This window comes from Hippocampus zosterae, chromosome 20 (genome assembly GCF_025434085.1).
Source record: "Hippocampus zosterae strain Florida chromosome 20, ASM2543408v3, whole genome shotgun sequence".
NCBI classification, from domain to species: Eukaryota; Metazoa; Chordata; class Actinopteri; order Syngnathiformes; family Syngnathidae; genus Hippocampus; species Hippocampus zosterae.
The window spans coordinates 12,363,132-12,385,806 of NC_067470.1; the positions used below are offsets into that span (position 1 = coordinate 12,363,132).

A 22,675-nucleotide genomic window follows, 5' to 3' on the forward strand; every position below is an offset into this window, starting at 1 on the left:
AAAGGCATGTTTATTTATTTTGATTTCAAACTTTTCAATTTATGTTGTTTATTTTCAAGGCAATATTTATTTTTCTGTTTGAGTTCAAATCAAGATAGTGCCTGAGAATCCAATGTTAAAAATGAAGGAGATGAAATGCAATGATTTTCATCTCATTTCATTTCATGAAGTTCTTTGTGAAGAAGAAACCACCCGCAGCTCACAGGCAGCTGCATCTTCACGACACGGTGAGTGATGCAATGATTTTGGTGTCTGTTTTGACTCTTGAAAATGACTAGGAACAGGGGTGCCCAACCTTTTTTTGATCGAAGATTGACTTTTCAAGCAACCAACCTCCCGCGATTGACCCACTACCACACGTGCATGCACACACACTCACATGCCATGATGAGCAACAACCATAAACAACATGAACAAGAACGAAATAGAAAAATAACGCCGATACAAGAGCTTGTGAGTTTGTAAAAACAAAGCAGTGCCGACTATAGTCGAGACCTGACGCGGCGGCATGGAATGCACTTTGGCAGCGTCTTAGGTGCAGCAACATCACAATCATAGCTCACATGTATTGTCTTAAAGATCATTAAAGGCACTTCAGATGCCATCAGTGAATTATGAATTATACATAAAACAAACTTTTATCCATCCATCCATCATCTACCGCTTATCCGGGGCCAGGTCGCTTTAGCAGGGAAGCCCAGACTTCCCTCTCCCTAGCTACTTCTTCCAGCTCTCCCCGGGGGATCCCGAGTCGTTCCCAGGCAAGCTGGGTGACAGTCTCTCCAGCATGTCCTGGGTCTTCCTCGGGGTCTCCTCCCGGTGGGACATGACCGGAACACCTAACCGGGGAGGCGCTCAGGAGGCATCCGAATCAGATGCCCAAGCCACCTCATCTGGCTCCTCTCAATGTGGAGGAGAAGTAGCTCGACTCTGAGCCCCTCCCGGATGACCGAGCTTCTCACCATATCTCTATGGGAGGGCCCGGACACCCTGCGGAGAAAACTCATTTCAGCCGCTTGTATCCGGGATCTCGTTCTTTCGGCGACCATTAGCTCGTGACCATAGGTGAGGGTTGGGACGTAGATCGGCCGGTAAATTGAGAGCTTCGCCCTTTGGCTCAGCTGCTTCTTCACCACGACAGACCGATACAACGTCCGCATCACAGCTGACGCTGCACCGATCCGCCTGTCGATCTCCCGCTCCCTCCTACCCCCACTCGTGAACAAGACCCCAAGATACTTGAACTCCTCCACTTGGGGTAAGATCTCTTCCCCGACCCGTAGGGGGCACGCCACCCTTTTCCGACTGAGGACCATGGTTTCAGATTTGGAGGTGCTGATTTTCATCCCAACCGCTTCACACTCGGCTGTGAAACGCTCCAGTTAGAGATGGAGAGCCCCGTTTGAAGGAGCCAACAGCACCGCATCACCTTACCAGGGAAGCTGAGGAGTGTGATCCCTCTGTAGTTGGAACACACCCTCCGGTCCCCTTTTTTAAAAAGAGGGACTACCACCCTGGTCTGCCAATCCAGAGGCACTCTCCCTGTTGACCACGCGATGTTGCAGAGGCGTGTCAACCAGGACAGCCCCACAACATCCAGAGCCTTGAGGAACTCCGGGCGGATCTCATCCACCCCTGGGGCCTTGCCACCGAGGAGCATTTTGGCCAGTCGATACCCGTCAGCTGCCTCTGGGGTCCCACAGGCCATAAAGGCTCGATAGGACTCCTTCTTCAGCTTGACGGCATCCCTTACTGCTGGTGTCCACCAGCGAGTACGGGGGTTGCCGCCACGACAGGCACCAACCACCTTACGGCCACAACTCAGATTGGCCGCCTCAACAATAGAGGCACGGAACATGGTCCACTCGGGCTCAATGTCCCCCGCCTCCCCCGGAACATGGGAAAAGCTCTGTCGGAGGTGGGAGTTGAAACTCCTTCTGACAGGGGATTCCGACAGACGCTCCCAACAAACCCTCACTATACGTTTGGGTCTGCCAGGACGGACCGGCATCTTCCCCCACCATCGGAGCCTACTCACCACCAGGTGGTGATCAGTTGACAGCTCCGCCCCTCTCTTCACCCGAGTGTCCGAAACATGCTGCCGCAAATCCGATGATACAACTACAAAGTCGATCATCGAACTGCGGCCTAGGGTGTCCTGGTGCCAAGTGCACATATGGACACCCTTATGTTTGAACAAGGTGTTCGTTATGGACAATCCGTGACGAGCACAGAAGTCCAATAACAAAACACCACTCAGGTTCTGATCGGGGGGGCCGTTCCTCCCAATCACGCCCCTCCAGGTCTCACTGTCATTGCCCACGTGAGCATTGAAGTCCCCCAGCAGAGCAAGGGAGTCCCCCAGCAGAAGTACTCTCCAGCACACCCTCCAAGGACTCCAAAAAGGGTGAGTATGTTGAGCTGCTGTTTGGTGCATATGCACAAACAACAGTCAGGACCCGTCCACCCACCCGAAGGCGGAGGGAGGCAACCCTCTCGTCTACCGGTGTGAACCCCAATGTACAGGCACTGAGCCAGGGGGCAATGAGTATGCCCACACCTGCTCTGCGCCTCTCACCGTGAGCAACTCCAGAGTAGAAGAGAGTCCAACCCCTCTCGAGAGAACTGGTACCAGAACCCAGGCTGTGTGTGGAGGCAAGTCCGACTATATCCAGTCGGAAATTCTCTGCCTCACACACCAGCTCGGGCTCCTTCCCTGCCAGAGAGGTGACATTCCATGTCCCAAGAGCTAGCTTCTGCAGCCGAGGATGGGACCACCAGGGTCCCCGCCTTTGGCTGCCGTCCAGCTCACATTGCACCCGACCCCTTTGGCCCCTCTCATGGGTGGTGAGCCCATGGGAAGGGGGACCCACGTTGCCTCTTCGGGCTGTGCCCGGCCGGGCCCCATGGATGTAGGCCCGGCCACCAGGCGCTTGCCAACGAGCCCCACCTCCAGGCCTGGCTCCAGAGGGGGGCCCCGGTGACCCGCGTCCGGGCAAGGGAAACCTAGATCCATTTATTGCAATCATCATTGGGGTCTTTGTGCCGTGCTGTGTCTGGCCCCTCACCTAGAACCTGTTTGCCATGGGTGACCCTGCCAGGGGCATAAAGCCCCAGACAACTTAGCTTCTAGGATCATTGGGACACACAAATCCCTCCACCACGGTAAGGTGACGACTCACGGAGGGGACAAACTTTTAATGACAGTTAAAAAACAAAACCTTTGTGAAAGTGAAACTGAGAGTGTGCACAACACAAAAATATTGCATATTAATAACACGTACACAGACAGACATGGTCAACTGGTTGGGCAGCCTTGACTGGGAATGACAAAAAAATATATGACAAAATAATTCTTCAACATAAAGTGCACAGGCCTAATGCAATAGCATGTAAACGTTTCATATCCTTTGACACGGTAACAAGCTAAATTGGGATACATGATTCCCCCCACCCCATCCATCCATCCATTTTCCGAACCGCTTGATCCTCACTAGGGTCGCGGGGGGTGCTGGAGCCTATCCCAGCCGTCTTCGGGCAGTAGGCGGGGGACACCCTGAATCAGTTGCCAGCCAATCGCAGGGCACATAGAGACGAACAACCATCCACACCAACACTCACACCTAGGGACAATTTAGAGCGTCCAATCAGCTTGCTATGCATGTTTTTGGAATGTGGGAGGAAACCGGAGCACCCGGAGAAAACCCACGTAGGCCCGGGGAGAACATGCAAACTCCACACAGGGAGGCCGGAGCTGGAATCGAACGCTTTACCTCTGCACTGTGAAGCCGACGTGCTAACCACTGGACTACCGGGCCGCCTCCCCCCACCCTTTCACCAGTAAAGTGTAATTATTGTACAAAATTTTCCTTGGAACACAAACACCTTACCGTTTAACGTAATATGCGGTGAAAATTCCTCAAACGACAACATTCCTCAATTTGGGAATTGTTTATGTCTTATTATTTATATAATCAGATGACTGTACAGTTACAGTTGGCAACACGTGTAAAAGATATTTAATATAACAGTAAATAAAGTTTGTCTCTCCATCTGTTTAGTGCAACTTAAAACTCTACGATGCAAAGCAAAAGCCAGAAACGCCACCAGCTTCTCTGGGCCAGAGCTCATCTAAGCTGGGCTGAATGCAAAGTGGAAAAGTGCTTTGTGGTCTGACGAGCCCACATGTTGAATTGTTTTTGGAAATTGTGGGCATCTGATATGATATGGGTACTGTGTTCAGGTCAATAATGTGGGTAAGACACGCCTGTGAAGGCGCCATGAATGCTGAAACGTACATACGGGTTTTGGAGAAACATACCTTATGCTGCCATCCAGGTAACATCTCTTTCGGGTGCCCCTGCTTATTTTGGCAAGATGATGCCAAACAACATGCCGTGGGTGTTATAACAGTGTGGCTTTATTATAACAGTGTGTTGGGTACAAGACTGACCTGCCTGCAGTCCACACCTGTCTCCTATTGAAAATGTGCAGCGCACTGTGAAGCGTAAAATGAATCTCGGGTCTGTGGAACAGCTTAATCTGTATATTAAGCAAATGAATAAACGAATGAATGTTGGCAGTGCTCCACCAACTTCTAATCTTTTGGGAAGGTTTGACCTACAACACTGGATTTTTCTCATAAAATGTAATAGGCTCTGGTCCAATGAAATAATAAAAGAGGTCGATAAAAATGCACAAGTAACATTTATTCAAATACATTTGACTTTCTGTACATTACTTTTTCCTGCTACAAAAATAAATGGTTACACAAGTCTCCCAAGGAAAATAGACTTTGGATAGTTGTTCCTCAGACTGACCCACTGCACAAAAAAATAGTCTGCAAAGTGGTAAAGGATTCTTCCTGTGAGCGAAAGTGACTCCACACGACAAATGCTCTCAATAAAAACAATCAAGACTTTTTTGATTCCCAGAATTCCAAGCAGGAGCCCTGCTACGCAAAGTGGAACACAGGTGCCTGGGCCGTTACACAGCACCTAAAATAACAAAATATATAAAGGGAAAGCAAAACAACATCAGCACAGTGCCAAGGCATGAATAGAGCACAGCATACTTGTGATTCAGTACCCGTGGATTTGCATATTTTTTTTTATTCATAGTTTAAAATAATTTCCTGTTTTTTTCTCAATTACTTTAGTACATTTCTGGAATGTGCAAAAAATACATACATGGCTATAACAATTTGTACAAATAACAAAATATCATAGATACCCTGCAAAAAGCCTGTCTTGATCAAAATGCTGCCATGGGAATGACAAGTCATTGTGTGACCCCCCCCAAAAAAACCCATTAAAATTGATTAGTCATGTCAATATAACAGCGAACCACTTTAGCGAGTTTTTGATGTCAACTGTGTCTCGAAGTTTGATGACTATCACTCCAAATTGTAAGTCAAACCTTTGTGTATGATGGAGACTGAATGCAAGAGACTGGACAAGATTCACATTGCCGCTTTTTTTAGTACCCGACATTGAGTATATTAAGAGCTATTACTCTAATAATGTAAAGACACTGACAAGGCTGTGTGAGGAAGGCAGTTCTTTTTTCAAGTTTTTAATTTGGTCCAATTAAGCACGAACTACTCCTTTTGATCTATTTGTCTATCTATGAATGTGTCTGATACTGTATTGTAATCAATTTTTTTACATAATTTTGTATGTTCATTGTACATAAATGTTATTGTATGTAAATTCTTTTTCATATTATCTTCAAATTGATACTGAAGGTTAAGCAATATGGCATAAAATTAATATCATTGTCCAACACAACGGTTTCTATGAGACGTTCAAATCCAACTTATTCTTCTTTTCATTCCAATTTTGCAATTTTATGTCGGTCAGCTTTTTAAAATTGTATTATACTGTATTTGAAAAAGCTAATGTTATTTTATAGATCCAACATTATTTTGAGCTCTATCTTTGTGTGTATCTCAAAACGCAGGGTTGGGTTCAAACTAGAGCAAACTAACACAAATACAAAGCTGATATAGGAAATATTTAACAAATTAAGTCATATACTTTTGACATTGTTACAGTTAGCGCCTCTCCGAGGCTGATGTAATTGATTCATTTTTGGTTTTGAGGTGTGTGCGCTCGCTTACAGCGTCACTGTTCACCTTGCTATTAGTTTTCTCTCTATAGACAATTGAAATGCTGACTTGCTGTTCATGCCTGGTTGCCGCTTGAACACGGTTATAGCCATACTTCTGTGAACCGTATTGGACACTGAAGCACTTTTTCTGGTGTTTAAGTGACACAATTTTAGCTTAATGATTAGCATTCGCTTCGACTCTTCTCTCCTGCTGTTTCAAAGTTTGATTGAGACTTAGGACCGAGGGAGATGAGAGAGACCACGTGAAGATCAATAATAATGGCTCGAATGGGCCAGAGTAAAATGTTCACCTTCTTCAGCAATGGACTCAATGTGGCCCGCCTACCCTGATACGTGGGTGGAGCTCTGTCAGAGATGGGAGTTTTGAAACTGACAAACGAATTGGTCGGACGGTCACAGCAAACTCATTACATTTGTGTTATGTCTGTCTGGTCAAATCAAGCTAAAACGTAACTAGGTGGTGATCAGCTATGAGCTCTCTTTTCACCGAGCTGTCCAAAATGTGAAGCCGCAGAGCCAATGAAATGACCACAAACTCTATCAGCGAACTGCAGCCAAGTGTGTCCTGGTACCAAGTGCACACATACATGTGGCTTCAATCTGTGATGAGCACGTAAGTCCAAGCAAAACACTACTCAACCTGTCAAGAAACTGAATTTATTAAAACCTAAAATAAATAATACTGTGACTGTGAGTGAAACAAAAAAAATAGACAGATTTAGATTTTACTCACCACATCTGGTCTGAGTCTGAAGATCACGTGTATCGAGTAAAATTGGGCATTGAGTGTGCTGAAAACCGAAGAAGCCCATGACTGATGTACCTCTCGGCTGCGTGGGATCCGATGAATGGTAAACTAGAAAACAGGCCATTTATTTAATTTTCAAGGTCATGTGGTCTCAAAATCTTATTTTCATCTGTTCCTGACATAATTAAAACCGAGGCCAAATCCAACCTCTCAATTTAGAGTGATCAATTAACCTACTGTACATGTTTTGGATATCGAAGCCATAAATTATTAACAGTTAAAGTTATAGAGTGAAAACTAGTTTGTGCTCATTATGAAGTGAAATGAGTTATCTTTCTTCTGTCTTCATAACTATGCGTTAATCAGGCAAAATTATATTTATTTTTTTACTTTTATCCAAATTGTTTTTTTTTTTTTCCCTCTGTGAGTCGTCACCTTACCGTGGTGGAGGGGTTTGTGTGTCCCAATGATCCTAGAAGCTAAGTTGTCTGGGGCTTTATGCCCTGGCAGCGTCACCCATGGCAAACAGGTTCTAGGTGAGGGGCCAGACAAAGCACGGCTCAAAGACCCCAATGATGATCGAAATAAATGGATCTAGGTTTCCCTTGCCCGGACGCGGGTCACCGGGGCCCCCCTCTGGAGCCAGGCCTGGAGGTGGGGCTCGTTGGCAGGCGCCTGGTGGCCGGGCTTACACCCATGGGGCCCGGCCGGGCACAGCCCGAAGAGGCAACGTCGGTCCCCATTCCCATGGGCTCACCACCGATGAGAGGGGGCAAAGGGGTCGGGTGCAATGTGAGCTGGGCTGCAGCCAAAGGCGGGGACCCTGGCGGTCCGATCCTCGGCTACAGAAGCTAGCTCTTGGGACATGGAATGTCACCTCTCTGGCAGGGAAGGAGCCCGAGCTGGTGTGTGAGGCAGAGAATTTCCGACTGGATATAGTCGGACTTGCCTCCACACACAGCCTGGGTTCTGGTACCAGTTCTCTCGAGAGGGGTTGGACTCTGTTCCACTCTGGAGTTGGTCACGGTGAGAGGCGCAGAGCAGGTGTGGGCATACTCATTGCCCCCCGGCTCAGTGCCTGTACATTAGGGTTCACACCGGTAGACGAGAGGGTTGCCTCCCTCCGCCTGCGGGTGGGTGGACGGGTCCTGACTGTTGTTTGTGCATATGCACCAAACGGCAGCTCAGCATACCCACCCTTTTTGGAGTCCTTGGAGGGTGTGCTGGAGAGTACTCCTGCTGGGGACTCCCTTGTTCTACTGGGGGACTTCAATGCTCACGTGGGCAATGACAGTGATACCTGGAGGGGCGTGATTGGGAGGAACGGCCCCCCCGATCAGAACCCGAGTGGTGTTTTGTTATTGGACTTCTGTGCTCGTCACGGATTGTCCATAACGAACACCTTGTTCAAACATAAGGGTGTCCATATGTGCACTTGGCACCAGGACACCCTAGGCCGCAGTTCGATGATCGACTTTGTAGTTGTATCATCGGATTTGCGGCCGCATGTTCTGGACACTCGGGTGAAGAGAGGGGCGGAGCTGTCAACTGATCACCACCTGGTGGTGAGTAGGCTCCGATGGTGGGGGAAGATGCCGGTCCGTCCTGGCAGACCCAAACGTATAGTGAGGGTTTGTTGGGAGCGTCTGGCGGAATCCCCTGTCAGAAGGAGTTTCAACTCCCACCTCCGACAGAGCTTTTCCCATGTTCCGGGGGAGGCGGGGGACATTGAGCCCGAGTGGACCATGTTCCGTGCCTCTATTGTTGAGGCGGCCAATCTGAGTTGTGGCCGTAAGGTGGTTGGTGCCTGTCGTGGCGGCAACCCCCGTACTCGCTGGTGGACACCAGCAGTAAGAGATGCCGTCAAGCTGAAGAAGGAGTCCTATCGAGCCTTTATGGCCTGTGGGACCCCAGAGGCAGCTGACGGGTATCGATTGGCCAAGCGGGCCGCGGCTTCGGTGGTCGCCGAGGCAAAAACCCGAGCGTGGGAAGAGTTCGGTGAGGCCACGGAAGCCGACTTCCGGACGGCTTCGAGGAAATTCTGGTCCACCATCCGACGTCTCAGGAGGGGGAAGCAGTGCACCACTAACACTGTGTACAGTGGGGTTGGGGCGCTGCTGACTTCGACTCGGGACGTTGTGAACCGGTGGGCAGAGTACTTCGAAGACCTCCTCAACTCCACCAACACGCCTTCCTTGGAGGAAGCAGAGCCTGGGGACTCTCTTTGTGGTTGAAGTCACCGATGTGGTTAAAAAGCTCCTCGGTGGCAAGGCCCCAGGGGTGGATGAGATCCGCTCGGAGTTCCTCAAGGCTGTCCTGTGAGGCTGTCCTGGTTGACACGCCTCTGCAACATCGCGTGGTCAACAGGGAGAGTGCCTCTCAATTGGCAGACCGGGGTGGTAGTCCCTCTTTTTAAAAAGGGGGACCGGAGGGTGTGTTCCAACTACAGAGGGATCACACTCCTCAGCCTCCCTGGTAAGGTCTATTCAGGGGTGCTGGAGAGGAGTGTCCATCAGGAAGTCGAGCCTCAGATTGAGGAGGAGCAGTGTGGTTTCCGTCCCGGCCTTGGAACAGTGGATCAGCTCTACACCCTTAGCAGGGTCCTTGAGGGTATGTGGGAATTCGCCCAACCAGTCTACATGTGTTTTGTGGACTTGGAGAAGGCGTTTGACCGTGTCCCTCGGGGAGTTCTGTGGGGGGTGCTTCGTGGGTATGGGGTACCGAACCCCCTGATACGGGCTGTTCGGTCACTATACCACCGATGTCAGAGTTTGGTTCGCATTGCCGGCAATAAGTCGGAATCGTTTCCAGTGGGGGTAGGACTCCGCCAAGGCTGCCCTTTGTCGCCGATTCTGTTCATAACCTTTATGGACAGAATTTCTAGGCGCAGCCGAAGCGTTGAGGGGGTCCGTTTTGGGGGCCTCAGTATTACATCCCTGCTTTTTGCAGATGATGTGATGCTGTTGGCTCCTTCAAACGGGGCTCTCCAACTCTCACTGGAGCGTTTCGCAGCCGAGTGTGAAGCGGTTGGGATGAAAATCAGCACCTCCAAATCTGAAACCATGGTCCTCAGTCGGAAAAGGGTGGAGTGCCCCCTCCGGGTCGGGGGGGAAATCTTGCCCCAAGTGGCGGAGTTTAAGTATCTTGGGGTCTTGTTCACGAGTGAGGGCAGGAGGGAGCGAGAGATCGACAGGTGGATCGGTGCAGCGTCTGCTGTGATGCGGACGTTGTATCGGTCTGTCGTGGTGAAGAAGGAGCTGAGCCAAAGGGCGAAGCTCTCAATTTACCGGTCGATCTACGTCCCAACCCTCACCTATTGTCACGAGCTATGGGTCGTGACCGAAAGAACGAGATCCAGGATACAAGCGGCTGAAATGAGTTTTCTCCGCAGGGTGTCCGGGCTCTCCCTTAGAGATAAGGTGAGAAGCTCAGTCATCCGGGAGGGGCTCAGAGTCGAGCCACTTCTCCTCCACATCGAGAGGAGCCAGATGAGGTGGCTTGGGCATATGATTCGGATGCCTCCTGAGCGCATCCCCGGTGAGGTGTTCCGGTCATGTCCCACCGGGAGGAGACCCAGAGGAAGACCCAGGACACGCTGGAGAGACTATGTCACCCAGCTTGCCTGGGAACGACTCAGGATCCCCCGGGGAGAGCTGGAAGAAGTAGCTAGGGAGAGGGAAGTCTGGGCTTCCCTGCTAAAGCTGTTGCCCCCGCAACCCGGGCCCTGATAAGCGGTAGATAATGGATGGATGGATGGATGGATGGATGGATGTTTTTTTTGGGACAGAATTTTCTGTTGAATCAGAATACCAAAATATTTGAGAGCTACAGCCCTACATAAGCGATGTTGACATCTTTTAAATGATGTTTTAAAACCCACTTCTTCTTGGCGTTGCCGGGTCATTCATAAGGAGTTGTGAGTTTGGCGTTTTAGTTATTCATTTGTGACTTCTTTTCTGAAAAGTTCATTTTTTAAATGAAGTGTATAGCACTTTGGTCAACCCTACAATGTGCTCTACAAATAAATTTGGGTTGAAAGCTTGTCTTTTGCAATATTTTGGTTGGTTCCACAATGTAAAGACAGGTCAAGTAAAATAGGTTGAATACCTGTGGATCAGAGTACAAAAGATGATTGGATTTTTCAAATGTGCGGATTCTCTCTTCACTCATCCTGTCTGTATCCGCAATAACATAGAATCGCGGTGAGTAAGCACTGGAGAGGCTCTTCATCAATCGCAGGATTTCTGTAGTGTGACCACCTGAAAACACATTGACCAGGTTTACAATAACATAGAGTAACAAAGACAACAAATAACGACAACCGCAACATAGATTTATAAACCTCCTTCCAAAGCGGTTATAGCCACATTTCTGTGAACCGTACTGGACACTGAAGCACTTTTTCTGGTGTTTAAGTGACGCAATTTTAGCTTAATGATTAGCATTCGCTTCGACTCTTCTCTCCTGCTGTTTCATAGTTTGATTGAGAGTTAGGACCGAGGGAGATGAGAGAGACAGACTGATTGTCCATGGATCGACCACAAAGTGGCAGTCTTTGACCACGTGAAGATCAATAATAATGGCTCGAATGGGCCACGAGTAAAATTTTCACTTTCTTCAGCAATGGAGTTGCGGAACACGGTCACAGCTCTGTCAGAGATGCGAGTTTTGAAACTGACAAACGAATTGGTCGGCTCATAAAGGTGTAAATTTGATTAATATTAGTCTTCCAACACATGGATTGTCAATTTTGTTTTAATGCCAAATTATTGCTCTTAAGAGCGTTTGTTATAAAACTAATTGGCAGTCATCAGGTATTAGTTCTCGATCGTCAAATTATTTCTCAAATATGAAAACTGCATTAATACATTTGTGGGATCGGTTCCAACTCAATGACGGTGTGGATGTGGGTGTGAATGGCTGTTCTCTATGTGTGCCCTGCAAGTGACTGGCGACCGGGGTGTCGTCTGCCTTCTGCCTGAAGTCTGGGATCGACTCCAGCGACTCGATTCAGAGTAAGCCGGGTTGAAAACGTATACATCCATGCAGTATGTATACATTTGCTCGGTGGTCCGAGTCAGGCCAAAACACGGATACAAGATATGTGCTTATCCTTGTATGGTGAATTGAGAAAAACAACCCCGAATTTGGCGAATGTTAATAGACGGACAGCTTGCTCAATTATAAAGTGGAACATTTCCAAGCATAAACAAACCACCAGGCGACTGGTGACATCGAACCTCAAGAGAACAGTTTCACGACGTATCACTTTTTACCTGATCCTGCAACGACAAGGAGCGTAATCCGGCCTTTGTTACCAGGTTTACAATGTTTCCCATTCCGGACAACTATATATAAACGTATCATAAATACCATAATTGCGAGTAAAACAAAAACGCCTCCCAATGGTACAATCATGACAGGCATCAACTCGCCAAAACACTACTTCCGTCATTGGTAAATAAGTAAATCAGCGTTGAATGCCTATACCGCCACCTACTGTCGCGGTGCGTGTAGCAACTCATGTGGGGGCTCAAGCATGACAGAAAATATGGATGGATGTTATGGCAGACCTACGGAAGAGGACTAGGGCCAATGAAGAAAGAAAAAAATAAGGTTGGCAAGATTCTGACTTTAATTTCAGAATTCTCACTTTAAACTCAGTATTCTGACTTACAGACCAACAGAGTCAAAATTAATTATAAAATCACCTTGAATAAATACTATATTGATAATAAGAGACAGATCTGGTTCCGAAATTGTTATATATTCTTAATGTTCTTTAACATCCACACTGTCAATGAGTGGGATCTGATCTATTGGTATGCCGGCACACAAGTGTGTGTGTGTGTGCGTGTGTGTGTGTGTGTGTGTGTGGGGCGGGGGGTTGTTCTACAACAGCATCAGGGATTACTTTTTTATTTCCTGGTACTGATTTTCAACACCATAATTTGGTCTTTCAATTAAATTACATAAGGTAGAGCCAGTTAAGTGATTGGGGGATCCTTTTACACAGACATGAGCTTCAGCACTTCCGGTAGACAAAATTATCCGAATTTCTACAGTGTAATATTGTTTGGAACCATGGTACACACATTTTCCAAAATATGTTATGATGTAGGCCTGTATTTAAAACACAGCTACATGAAAATTTCAGTTTTCTACCTTTATCGACATTGACTGATAGGCACTAAATAAATATTCTGGACATAATGCGACAACAGTGAATATGAAAGGGAATATGACATTTTTCCCGATTACAATTTATCTATAGATGTCGCTCTTGCCCTATGAACCTCTTGAAAATGTCGACATAGTAGTTGCATATAAACCACTTTGTCTCGTAATATAGTATTCCATTTAATTTTCATCCCGTAATTAATGTGCAGGTCACAGCGTTTCCACGACATCGTTTTGGGTTGTTTTTGGCAAGCTTGTGTAACGCAATCGCCACGAGCATTTCTTGAGGTACAAAAGTTTGGTCGGGAACTAGGGAACATAAGAGAGACAGGTGGTGGGGCACCAAAGCTACAACGACGAGGGGTCCGCACAGAGATTGATCCGTTTTCGCATACATAAACCTCCGTTATTTTTGCATGAGATATATTTATTAACCTACTTTACACACCTTCATTATAAACATTATATACTGTTGTTATTGCAATCCCTATTATTATGATTGTAGGCTCAAGAGTGGGTTATGTACTCTGGTCGCCGTTTGTCATGCATAGTTTGTAGTGACGTAAGAAGAGGGCGACGAAGTGAGGGTTTGCTGTTGTCGCGTGTTGTAAAGACACAGACAATAAACGGGCGGCGCTCCCAAGTTCTGATGATCATTGGAGGGATTTATAAAGCCTCTAAACTCGGACATTACAAGATTTTTAAGAGCTTGTATTGTTGGTGCCCCCTTCAAGCTGTTGTGCGTGATCAGCTTGTGCCGAGAGCTGTGCCTCCATCCATCCATCCATCCATCCATCCATCCATCCATCCATCCATCCATCCATCCATCATCTACCGCTTATCCGGGGCCGGGTCGCGGGGGCAACAGCTTTAGCAGGGAAGCCCAGACTTCCCTCTCCCTAGTCCGTCCAGCTCTCCCCGGGGGATCCCGAGTCGTTCCCAGGCAAGCTGGGTGACATAGAGCGTGTCCTTGGTCTTCCTCGGGGTCTCCTCCCGGTGGGGCATGACCGGAACACCTCACCGGGGAGGCGCTCGGGAGGCATCCAAATCAGATGCCCAAGCCCCCTCATCTGGCTCCTCTCGATATGGAGGAGAAGCGGCTCGACTCTGAGCCCCTCTCGGATGACCGAGCTTCTCACCTTATCTCTAAGGGAGAGCCCGGACACCCTGCGGAGAAAACTTATTTTGGCCGCTTGTAACCGGGATCTCGTTCTTTCGGTCACGACCCATAGCTCCTGACCATAGATGAGGGTTGGAACGTAGATCGACCGGTAAATTGAGAGCTTCGCCCTTTGGCTCAGCTCCCTCTTCACCATGACAGACCGATACAACGTCCGCATCACAGCAGACGCTTCACCAATCCGCCTGTCGATCTCCCGCTCCCTTCTGCCCCCACTCGTGAACAAGACCCCAAGATACTTAAACTCCGCCACTTGGGGCAAGATTTCCCCCCCGACCCAGAGGGGGCACTCCACCCTTTTTCGACTGAGGACCATGGTTTCAGATTTGGAGGTGCTGATCTTCATCCCAACCGCTTCACACCCGGCTGCGAAACGCTCCAGTGAGAGTTTTGAGAGCCCTGTTTGAAGGAGCCAACAGCACCACATCATCTGCAAAAAGCAGGGATGCAATACTGAGGGCCCCAAAACGGACCCCCTCAACGCTTCGGCTGCGCCTAGAAATTCTGTCCATAAAGGTTATGAACAAAATCGGTGACAAAGGGCAGCCTTGGCGGAGTCCTACCCCCACTGGAAACGATTCCGACTTACTGCCGGCAATGCGAACCAAACTCTGACATCGGTGGTATAGTGACCGAACAGCCCGTATCAGGGGGTTCCGGTACCCCATTCCCTCGAACCACAGAACTCCCCGGGGGACACGGTCAAACGCCTTCTCCAAGTCCACAAAACACATGTAGACTGGTTGGGCGAATTCCCACATACCCTCGAGGACCCTGCTAAGGGTGTAGGGCTGGTCCACTGTTCCACGGCCGGGACGAAAACCACACTGCTCCTCCTCAATCTGAGGCTCGACTTCCTGACGGACCCTCCTCTCCAGCACCCCTGAATAGACCTTACCAGGGAGGCTGAGGAGTGTGATCCCTCTATAGTTGGAACACACCCTCCGGTCCCCCTTTTTAAAAAGAGGGACTACCACATCGGTCTGCCAATCCAGAGGCACTCTCCCTGTTGACCACGCGATGTTGCAGAGGCGTGTCAACCAGGACAGCCCCACAACATGTGGTGCACTGCTTCCCCCTCCTGAGACGTCGTATGGTGGACCAGAATTTCTTCGAAGCCGTCCGGAAGTCGGCTTCCATGGCCTCACCAAACTCTTCCCATGCTCGGGTTTTTGCCTCGGCGACCACCGAAGCTGCGTTCCGCTTGGCCAGTCGATACCCGTCAGCTGCCTCTGGGGTCCCACAGGCCATAAAGGCTCGATAGGACTCCTTCTTCAGCTTGACGGCATCCCTTACTGCTGGTGTCCACCAGCGAGTACGGGGGTTGCCGCCACGACAGGTACCAACCACCTTACGGCCACAACTCAGATTGGCCGCCTCAACAATAGAGGAACATGGTCCACTCGGGCTCAATGTCCCCCGCCTCCCCCGGAACATGGGAAAAGCTCTGTCGAAGGTGGGAGTTGAAACTCTTTCTGACAGGGGATTCCGCCATACGCTCCCAACAAACCCTCACAATACGTTTGGGTCTGCCAGGACAGACCGGCATCCTCCCCCACCATCGGAGCCTACTCACCACCAGGTGGTGATCAGTTGACAGCTCCGCCCCTCTCTTCACCCGAGTGTTCAGAACATGTGGCCGCAAATCCGATGATACAACTACAAAGTCGATCATCGAACTGCGGCCTAGGGTGTCCTGGTGCCAAGAGCACATATGGACACCCTTATTTTTGAACAAGGTGTTCGTTATGGACAATCCGTGACGAGCACAGAAGTCCAATAACAAAACACTACTCAAGTTCTGATCCGGGGGGCCGTTCCTCCCAATCACGCCCCTCCAGGTCTCACTGTCGTTGCCCACGTGAGCATTGAAGTCCCCCAGCAGAACAAGGGAGTCCCCAGCAGGAGTACTCTCCAGCACACCCTCCAAGGACTCCAAAAAGGGTGGGTATGCTGAGCTGCTGTTTGGTGCATGTGCACAAACAACAGTCAGGACCCGTCCTCCCACCCGAAGGCGGAGGGAGGCAACCCTCTCGTCTACCGGTGTGAACCCCAATGTACAGGCACTGAGCCGGGGGGCAATGAGTATGCCCACACCTGCTCTGCGCCTCTCACCGTGAGCAACTCCAGTGTGGAAGAGAGTCCAGCCCCTCTCGAGAGAACTGGTACCAGAACCCAGGCTGTGTGTGGAGGCAAGTCCGACTGTATCCAGTCGGAAATTCTCTGCCTCATACACCAGCTCGGGCTCCTTCCCTGCCAGAGAGGTGACATTCCATTTCCCAAGAGCTAGCTTCTGCAGCCGAGAGAGCTGTGCCTCTTCCTTACAATTGTCTGGCAACCAGCTCAGGGTGTTCCCCGCCGGCTACCCAAGACAGCTGTGATCGGCATATTATGTTTATTATTATTAGTAAGTTGATGGGTTCGTTGTTTTCGGTGGATGGCTCTTCTTTACGAATGACAGATGGAGAGATGGAATCCTTTAATGCAGTTTATTCAAAAGAAGAATGAAAAAAACGTCGGCACCTCCGAAGATGAACGAGAACATACCCCCTTTCAGTCACAAAAACACTTCCTGCTTCTCTTTAGCCAATCAGACGCAACATAAGAATGTTTCAACAATTATTAAACAGAATATAATTTAGATAACTATAACATAAAATAATGCTCAAATATAGAATGAAAATAATTAATAATTTAACATAAGCTTACATTGTTACATTACGTTTTTTCAAATGTTTCGACCAGTTGTCTGTCCCTTCCCCAACCACCAACTGCAACCACTCTCACTGAGGACTTCTTCTCCTCCCCCTCCTCTTTCACCAGCTCTCATCAACCCAGTCTGTCAACTGGTTCCTGCCTGTCCGTCACAATAGAGCAGGTGAGGAACCAACTGAGGAAGATGAATGTGAGGAAGGCAGCAGGTCCAGACAAGATCAGTTCCCGGCTCCTCAGGACCTGCTCTGACCAGCTGTGTGACATTGTCCAGCACATGTTCAACCTGAGCCTGAAGCTGGGCAGAGCTCCACAGCTGTGGAAAACTTCGTGCCTGGTCCCAATGCCCAAGACCCCCCACCCTAAGGAGCTGAACAGCTAGAGACCGGTTGTTGGGTTTATTATTGTTTAGTAATCATACATTCACGTATTATTCGGTTGATTCTCGTGTCGTCATTTTATGCTCGCAATGAAGAATGCTTCTGCCTGTCAGTATAGTTTGATTTTGCTTGCAAAGAAGAACGCTTATGCTTGCAATCATTAGTTGGCTTTGCCTGCAATGAAGAACGCTTATGCTTTCAATAAAGATGTATCCTTTATTATTTACTCACATCTATAATCATTATATGTTCTTCATTATGTGCTCACTTTTGCTTGCTGTACTGTGTGAGAAGTTAGGGTCGCAACCACCTTTCCGAGGACGTGGCTGGGAAGAGATAACTGTTAAGACTAAACAGCGAACAAGGCTGAACCGTGAATGGAGCCATCAACACCAGCTGCAACGGGATGTTTATGTCTATTTGCACACATGTACGTAACTTGCACTCACATACACACACATAGTCAAACAAGTTCAGAGTGTGTTCAACAGCCCCCACCCTTTAGGTTGGACACACCTATGTAGTAGCTTTTCCCAATAAATGAGGGGGTGAAGGGGGAGATCGTTAGGGTTCCGTGTGGAGAACTGAAACCGAACGCTTCTCCTCGTTCCCTCCTGGTACCAGAATCGAGTCTCCTGTCTCCTCCTTTTGGTTATTCTTGAGTGTCAATTTGGACCAACCTGACACCGGTGGCGCTGACGTCTCACCTGATGAAGACGCTGGAGAGACTTGACCTCGCCCACCTTCGACCGCTGGTGGACCCGCTGCAGTTTGCCTATCAGCCTGGGATCGGCGTGGAAGACGCCATTATCTACCTCCTCCACTCAGTGCTGTCACACTTGGAGAAGGCTGGGAGCACTGTGAAAATCATGTTCTTTGATTTCTCTAGTGCCTTCAACACCATCCAGCCCAATTTGCTGGGAGGCAAACTGCAGAACGCCGGTGTGGACCACCATCTCACAGCATGAATCAAAGACTACCTCACAAATTGGCCGCAGTACGTGAGGTTGCAGAGCTGTGTGTCGGACAGGCTTCTCTGCAGCACTGGAACGCTGCAGGGGACTGTTCTGGCTCCATTCCTGTTCATCCTCTACATCCTTGGACTTCAGACACGCCACTCCAAACTGCGACCTTCAGAAGTTCTCCGATGACTCTGCAATTGTTGGCCTCATTACAGAGGGGGACGATCGGGAGTACAGGGGACTAACGAAAGACTTTGTGGACTGGTGCCAGAAGAATCTCCTCCAGATCAACCTTAGGAAAACTAAGGAGTTGGTTGTGGATTTCTGCAGGAAACAGTCCTCACCAGCACCGATGAACATCCAGGGTATGGACATAGAGAGGGTGACCTCCTACAAGTACCTTGGTGTTCTTCTGAACGACAAACTGGACTGGTCTACAAACACGGACACCCTGATTAGGAAAGGACAGAGCCGACTCTTCCTACTCAGGAAACTGAGGTCTTTTGGGGTTCAGGGGTCACTCCTTAAGACGTTCTATAACTCGGTGGTGGCCTCGGCCATCCATTATGGCATTGTCTGCTGGTCAGGCAGCATCTCGGCCCGGGACAGAAAGCGACTGGAGCGACTGGTCAGGAAGGCCAGTTCTGTCCTGGGCTGCTCTCTTGACACTCTGGAGGAGGTGGGCAACAGAAGGATGCTAACTAAGCTAAAAGCTATGATGGACAGTCCCTCCCACCCTCTCCAGCCCGCCCTGACAGCACTAGGTAGCTCTTTTAGCCAGAGACTGTTACACCCGCGCTGTAAGAAGCAGAGATAACTCGTTCCTACCGACTGCTGTCAGGCTGCGGAATAAAAATAACAACAATAATAATAATAATAATTAAATGATGTGATGTGTGTGATGAGAAAAACAATTGTAAATAGCACTGTGATTTATCCATTTTGTATTTATATTGCACTTAATTGAACGGTGTTTGTTTGTTTTTTCTTCTTTCTTCTTTCTACCCACATTCTTGCTGCTGGAGGCTGTAAATTCCCCAGTGTGGGACAAATAAAGGATGTCTTAATCTTAATCTTCATTATTATTATTATTACCATCATGGTCATGTATGCCTTGTGTTGATCAGGTACGATTTTTTAAATTAAATTTAATATTTGAAGATGATTACCATAAAGTAGAGGTATGAAAATTATTCATTTATAATAACCCATTAATCAACAACGTATATCAAATTAATATACAGCTGTTGTAGTCAGCGTATTTAGAGCCGTTCTTTAATATAAAATTGGCCAAAATCACAGATCTTTAACTTAGTAACAATATATTTTCATCAATTTCTGTAGCCCTTCATGAAAGCAGACTGATTATCTTTTGTGTTCGATGATAAGACATTTGAAAACATCCGCTATTGCAAAGTGCTTTGGAAAACAATGAATGAACTAGGAACTGAATCATCTTCAAATTTGTTGGTGAAGGAATAATTACATATTTTAGTTACCATAAGATTATACATTAATCATGAAGAAATGCTAAACTTGCAACAAAGAAATGCTTATGCTCTCAAGAAAAAAAAATACTTATGCGCTTAATAAAGATATACTTATGCTCTGAATAAAGATATGCTCATATTTGTAATAAAGTATGCTTTGTGTGACAGTTAGGGAACACAACCACTTTTCTGAGTTGGCGGTTGGAAAGAGATAAGGTAAACAGACGAAACAAGAACAAGGTCGAACGTGGATGGAGCTGTCCACATCAACTGCAACTCAAAATAGCTACTTGGTGTTCCTGTAATGATCACACACGTTTTCACTAACATACACACACATCGACACATAGCGGCTAGATCCGGGATCTAGCGGGAAACGCTGCAGAGAACTGAAACCTCTCCATATTGTGTCTTGAACATGAATATCTAATTGATAACTTTGACAGTTTGTGAGTACAACTTTAATCCCTCTCATGTGATTCTGCCTATTTGTTCTCAAGCTCTTTTTAAAGTCAACGACAAAACAATCCCAATTATACAACAATTGGTGAATATGCAGTAAAAAACATTTTTTTAAACATTTTAATGCAAAATAAAAATTCATCTGATTACTTGATTAATCGATAGAATAATCAATAAAATAATAGATTCTGAACATATTCCATTGTGACAGACCTAATTATAACAAAAGCAAGAAAAACCTTAGTTACCTACCTCAGTTACGCTGAGTTTTGGTGTCTCCAAGCGAGTCCTGTTATACTGTATTTGCTGAATTTGGCTACGTGACAGAGTTTGCTAGCACCTGCGAGCTGCTGGATGTTCCTCCGGAAGTTTCAAGAGCAATAAGAATGGCGTCTTCACTCAGATCTCCAACAAGTGATTCCCGCTTTGGCAGCCAATCCGATTTAATGGCAACGATGACACTGACAGAATGTACTCCAAAATAAACGTTGAGCTTTTGACATCCTTGTCAAACACAAATTAAATTCACCATGCCAAGTTAGTACGGTCATAATGTGATTGGCTGGCAACCGATTCAGGGTGTCCCCCGCCTATTGCCTGGAGAGAGCTGGGATAGGCTCCAGCACCCCCCGCAACCCTAGTGAGGATCAAGCGGTTCGGAAGATGAATGAATGAATCACATCAACTATCTAGGGAGATTTTTACATTGAATGTGTTGTCTTGGCTTTTTCCATCTCATAACCAAAACAACAAAAATCACACAAAAAACAAAATCACCGTCCAGAGGACAAATACGAATACTTAATTTATTATTTCATTTCTTTTTCCTCTCACGATGACAAGTGAGGCACAGCCTCACCTGCCTCCCCTGACTGGACGTCACTGGTAATTATGTAGAACGTATTTTTAAAAAATCAAGTAAAATGGTTTTCATAAAATACTCTTTTTTTCCGGTGTGGAACATTTTGGGACACAACCCTCCCAAAAAGTTGTCACATAGTATGGTGGTGGTGGACCCCAAAAAGCAGGCAGGAGGGAGGAGCAGGGTGAACTTGAAAAAGTGTACAGCAAATATTCCCATCCCCGGAATTCTATGCAAAGGAATATCCTTCACCCGGAATAAAAACCTATGCATTAACATTTTAACTATGATATTACATGTTACCAGAAGTTGCGTAAGCGGAAATTCCACTACCCGTAACCCGGATGGAGGTGTAATGCCGCGGGAGCTTAAATACAGGCAACGCCCACCCGATGCGACGGAAAATACAACACTGAAACAAGTTTTCACTTAACGTTTTTTGATCATCAGATTCTAAACGACGATGTGCAAGTGAATTTTTATTGCCGTGCGTTTTACTGTAATTGTGAATGATTTTAACTTTATTCACTTACGTCCTGTAGAACGCGGCACTAGCTTAAATGCAGCACCCACTCGACACGACTGAAGAAACGTGTTCGCTTCGCCGTTTTCATTCATCAGATTTGAAACTAAGACGTGTAAGTGACTTTTTATTGGCGTGCGTTTTACTGTAATGGTGAAAGATTTTAACTTTATTCACTTACGTCGTGTAGATCATCGCATCGAAACGAAGAACTGTAACGACTGGAGCGCAGCGAGTGAAATGCATCCGTTTGAGCGAGGCTGGACACAAACTTAAAAAGATCCGGCAGACACTTGGAGTCGGAAAGACGCAAATCTACGAAACTTTAAACAACAAGGCATCGATTCAACTCCTGATGACAAGCCACCATTCAGCAAGGAAGCAATGCAAATGGCAACAAAAATCCTTCAGTATGCACAAGAATTAACAGACATCGGTGATCAACGGGACAGTTACTTGCAAGTCAAGAAAACTGTATGACACGCACGCAAACATCGTCATAAACCAAAGAATGCATCCAACAAAACAATCCAAAATACGTATTTTTTCCCCAAGACAGAAAAAAATTAACGTTAAAATACTGTACGTATTTTACTGTTGTGATTTTTTTGATACACCTGTATTGCAGTTTTTGTTATATAAACAGTTTTTGGACAGTATATTTTTGTATTTTATTGATCGTGTTGTTACATGTGCATTTTGTCAAAATACTTGCAGGTTCATAAAGGACATGTACGATGCTCATTTCCCAAATGAGGAATTTCTGTTATCAGGACAAATTGGACAGCGCAAACACAAGTCCGTACTAGAGAATATTTACTGTATTGATAAAACTAAATCCAAAAAACAAACAGTCCAAAGTAACAAACAAAAATAACAGGTGAAGCTAAAACAGAACCGTGACCACAACATGACAGAAACAAACCTGACAGCAGCAAAGAACAGCAAACAATAGTGATGGGTCCAGCAACACATGCATTGACACATGCGCCGGGCTCACAGGGCAAACCACGTGTCGATGCATGTGCTGGCTCATTACGTCAC

The 22,675-nt window shown here is 47.2% G+C and overlaps 1 protein-coding gene across 1 annotated transcript; it reads right to left on the minus strand.

The window, feature by feature from the left end:
* Positions 1 to 4,697: 4,697 nt before the first annotated feature.
* Positions 4,698 to 12,350, minus strand: alg14 (ALG14 UDP-N-acetylglucosaminyltransferase subunit). Its single transcript, XM_052054313.1, has 4 exons — positions 12,157 to 12,350; positions 10,988 to 11,139; positions 6,866 to 6,988; positions 4,698 to 4,997 (listed from the first exon to the last, which is right to left on the minus strand). Exons 1-4 carry the CDS (start codon positions 12,305 to 12,307, stop codon positions 4,767 to 4,769), a joined length of 657 nt encoding a protein of 218 aa, XP_051910273.1. The 5' UTR covers positions 12,308 to 12,350; the 3' UTR covers positions 4,698 to 4,766.
* Positions 12,351 to 22,675: the final 10,325 nt, after the last annotated feature.

Bases quoted from the DNA above. Each gene is read 5' to 3' on its own strand.
- alg14 (XM_052054313.1), bottom strand. From the start codon at position 12,307: ATGCCTGTCATGATTGTACCATTGGGAGGCGTTTTTGTTTTACTCGCA. The intron at 11,140-12,156 runs GTAAAAAGTGAT...ATGTGTTTTCAG, and splicing joins CCTTGTCGTTGCAGGATCAG to GTGGTCACACTACAGAAATC. The intron at 6,989-10,987 runs GTATTCAACCTA...CCTGTTTTCTAG, and splicing joins TTTTGTACTCTGATCCACAG to TTTACCATTCATCGGATCCC.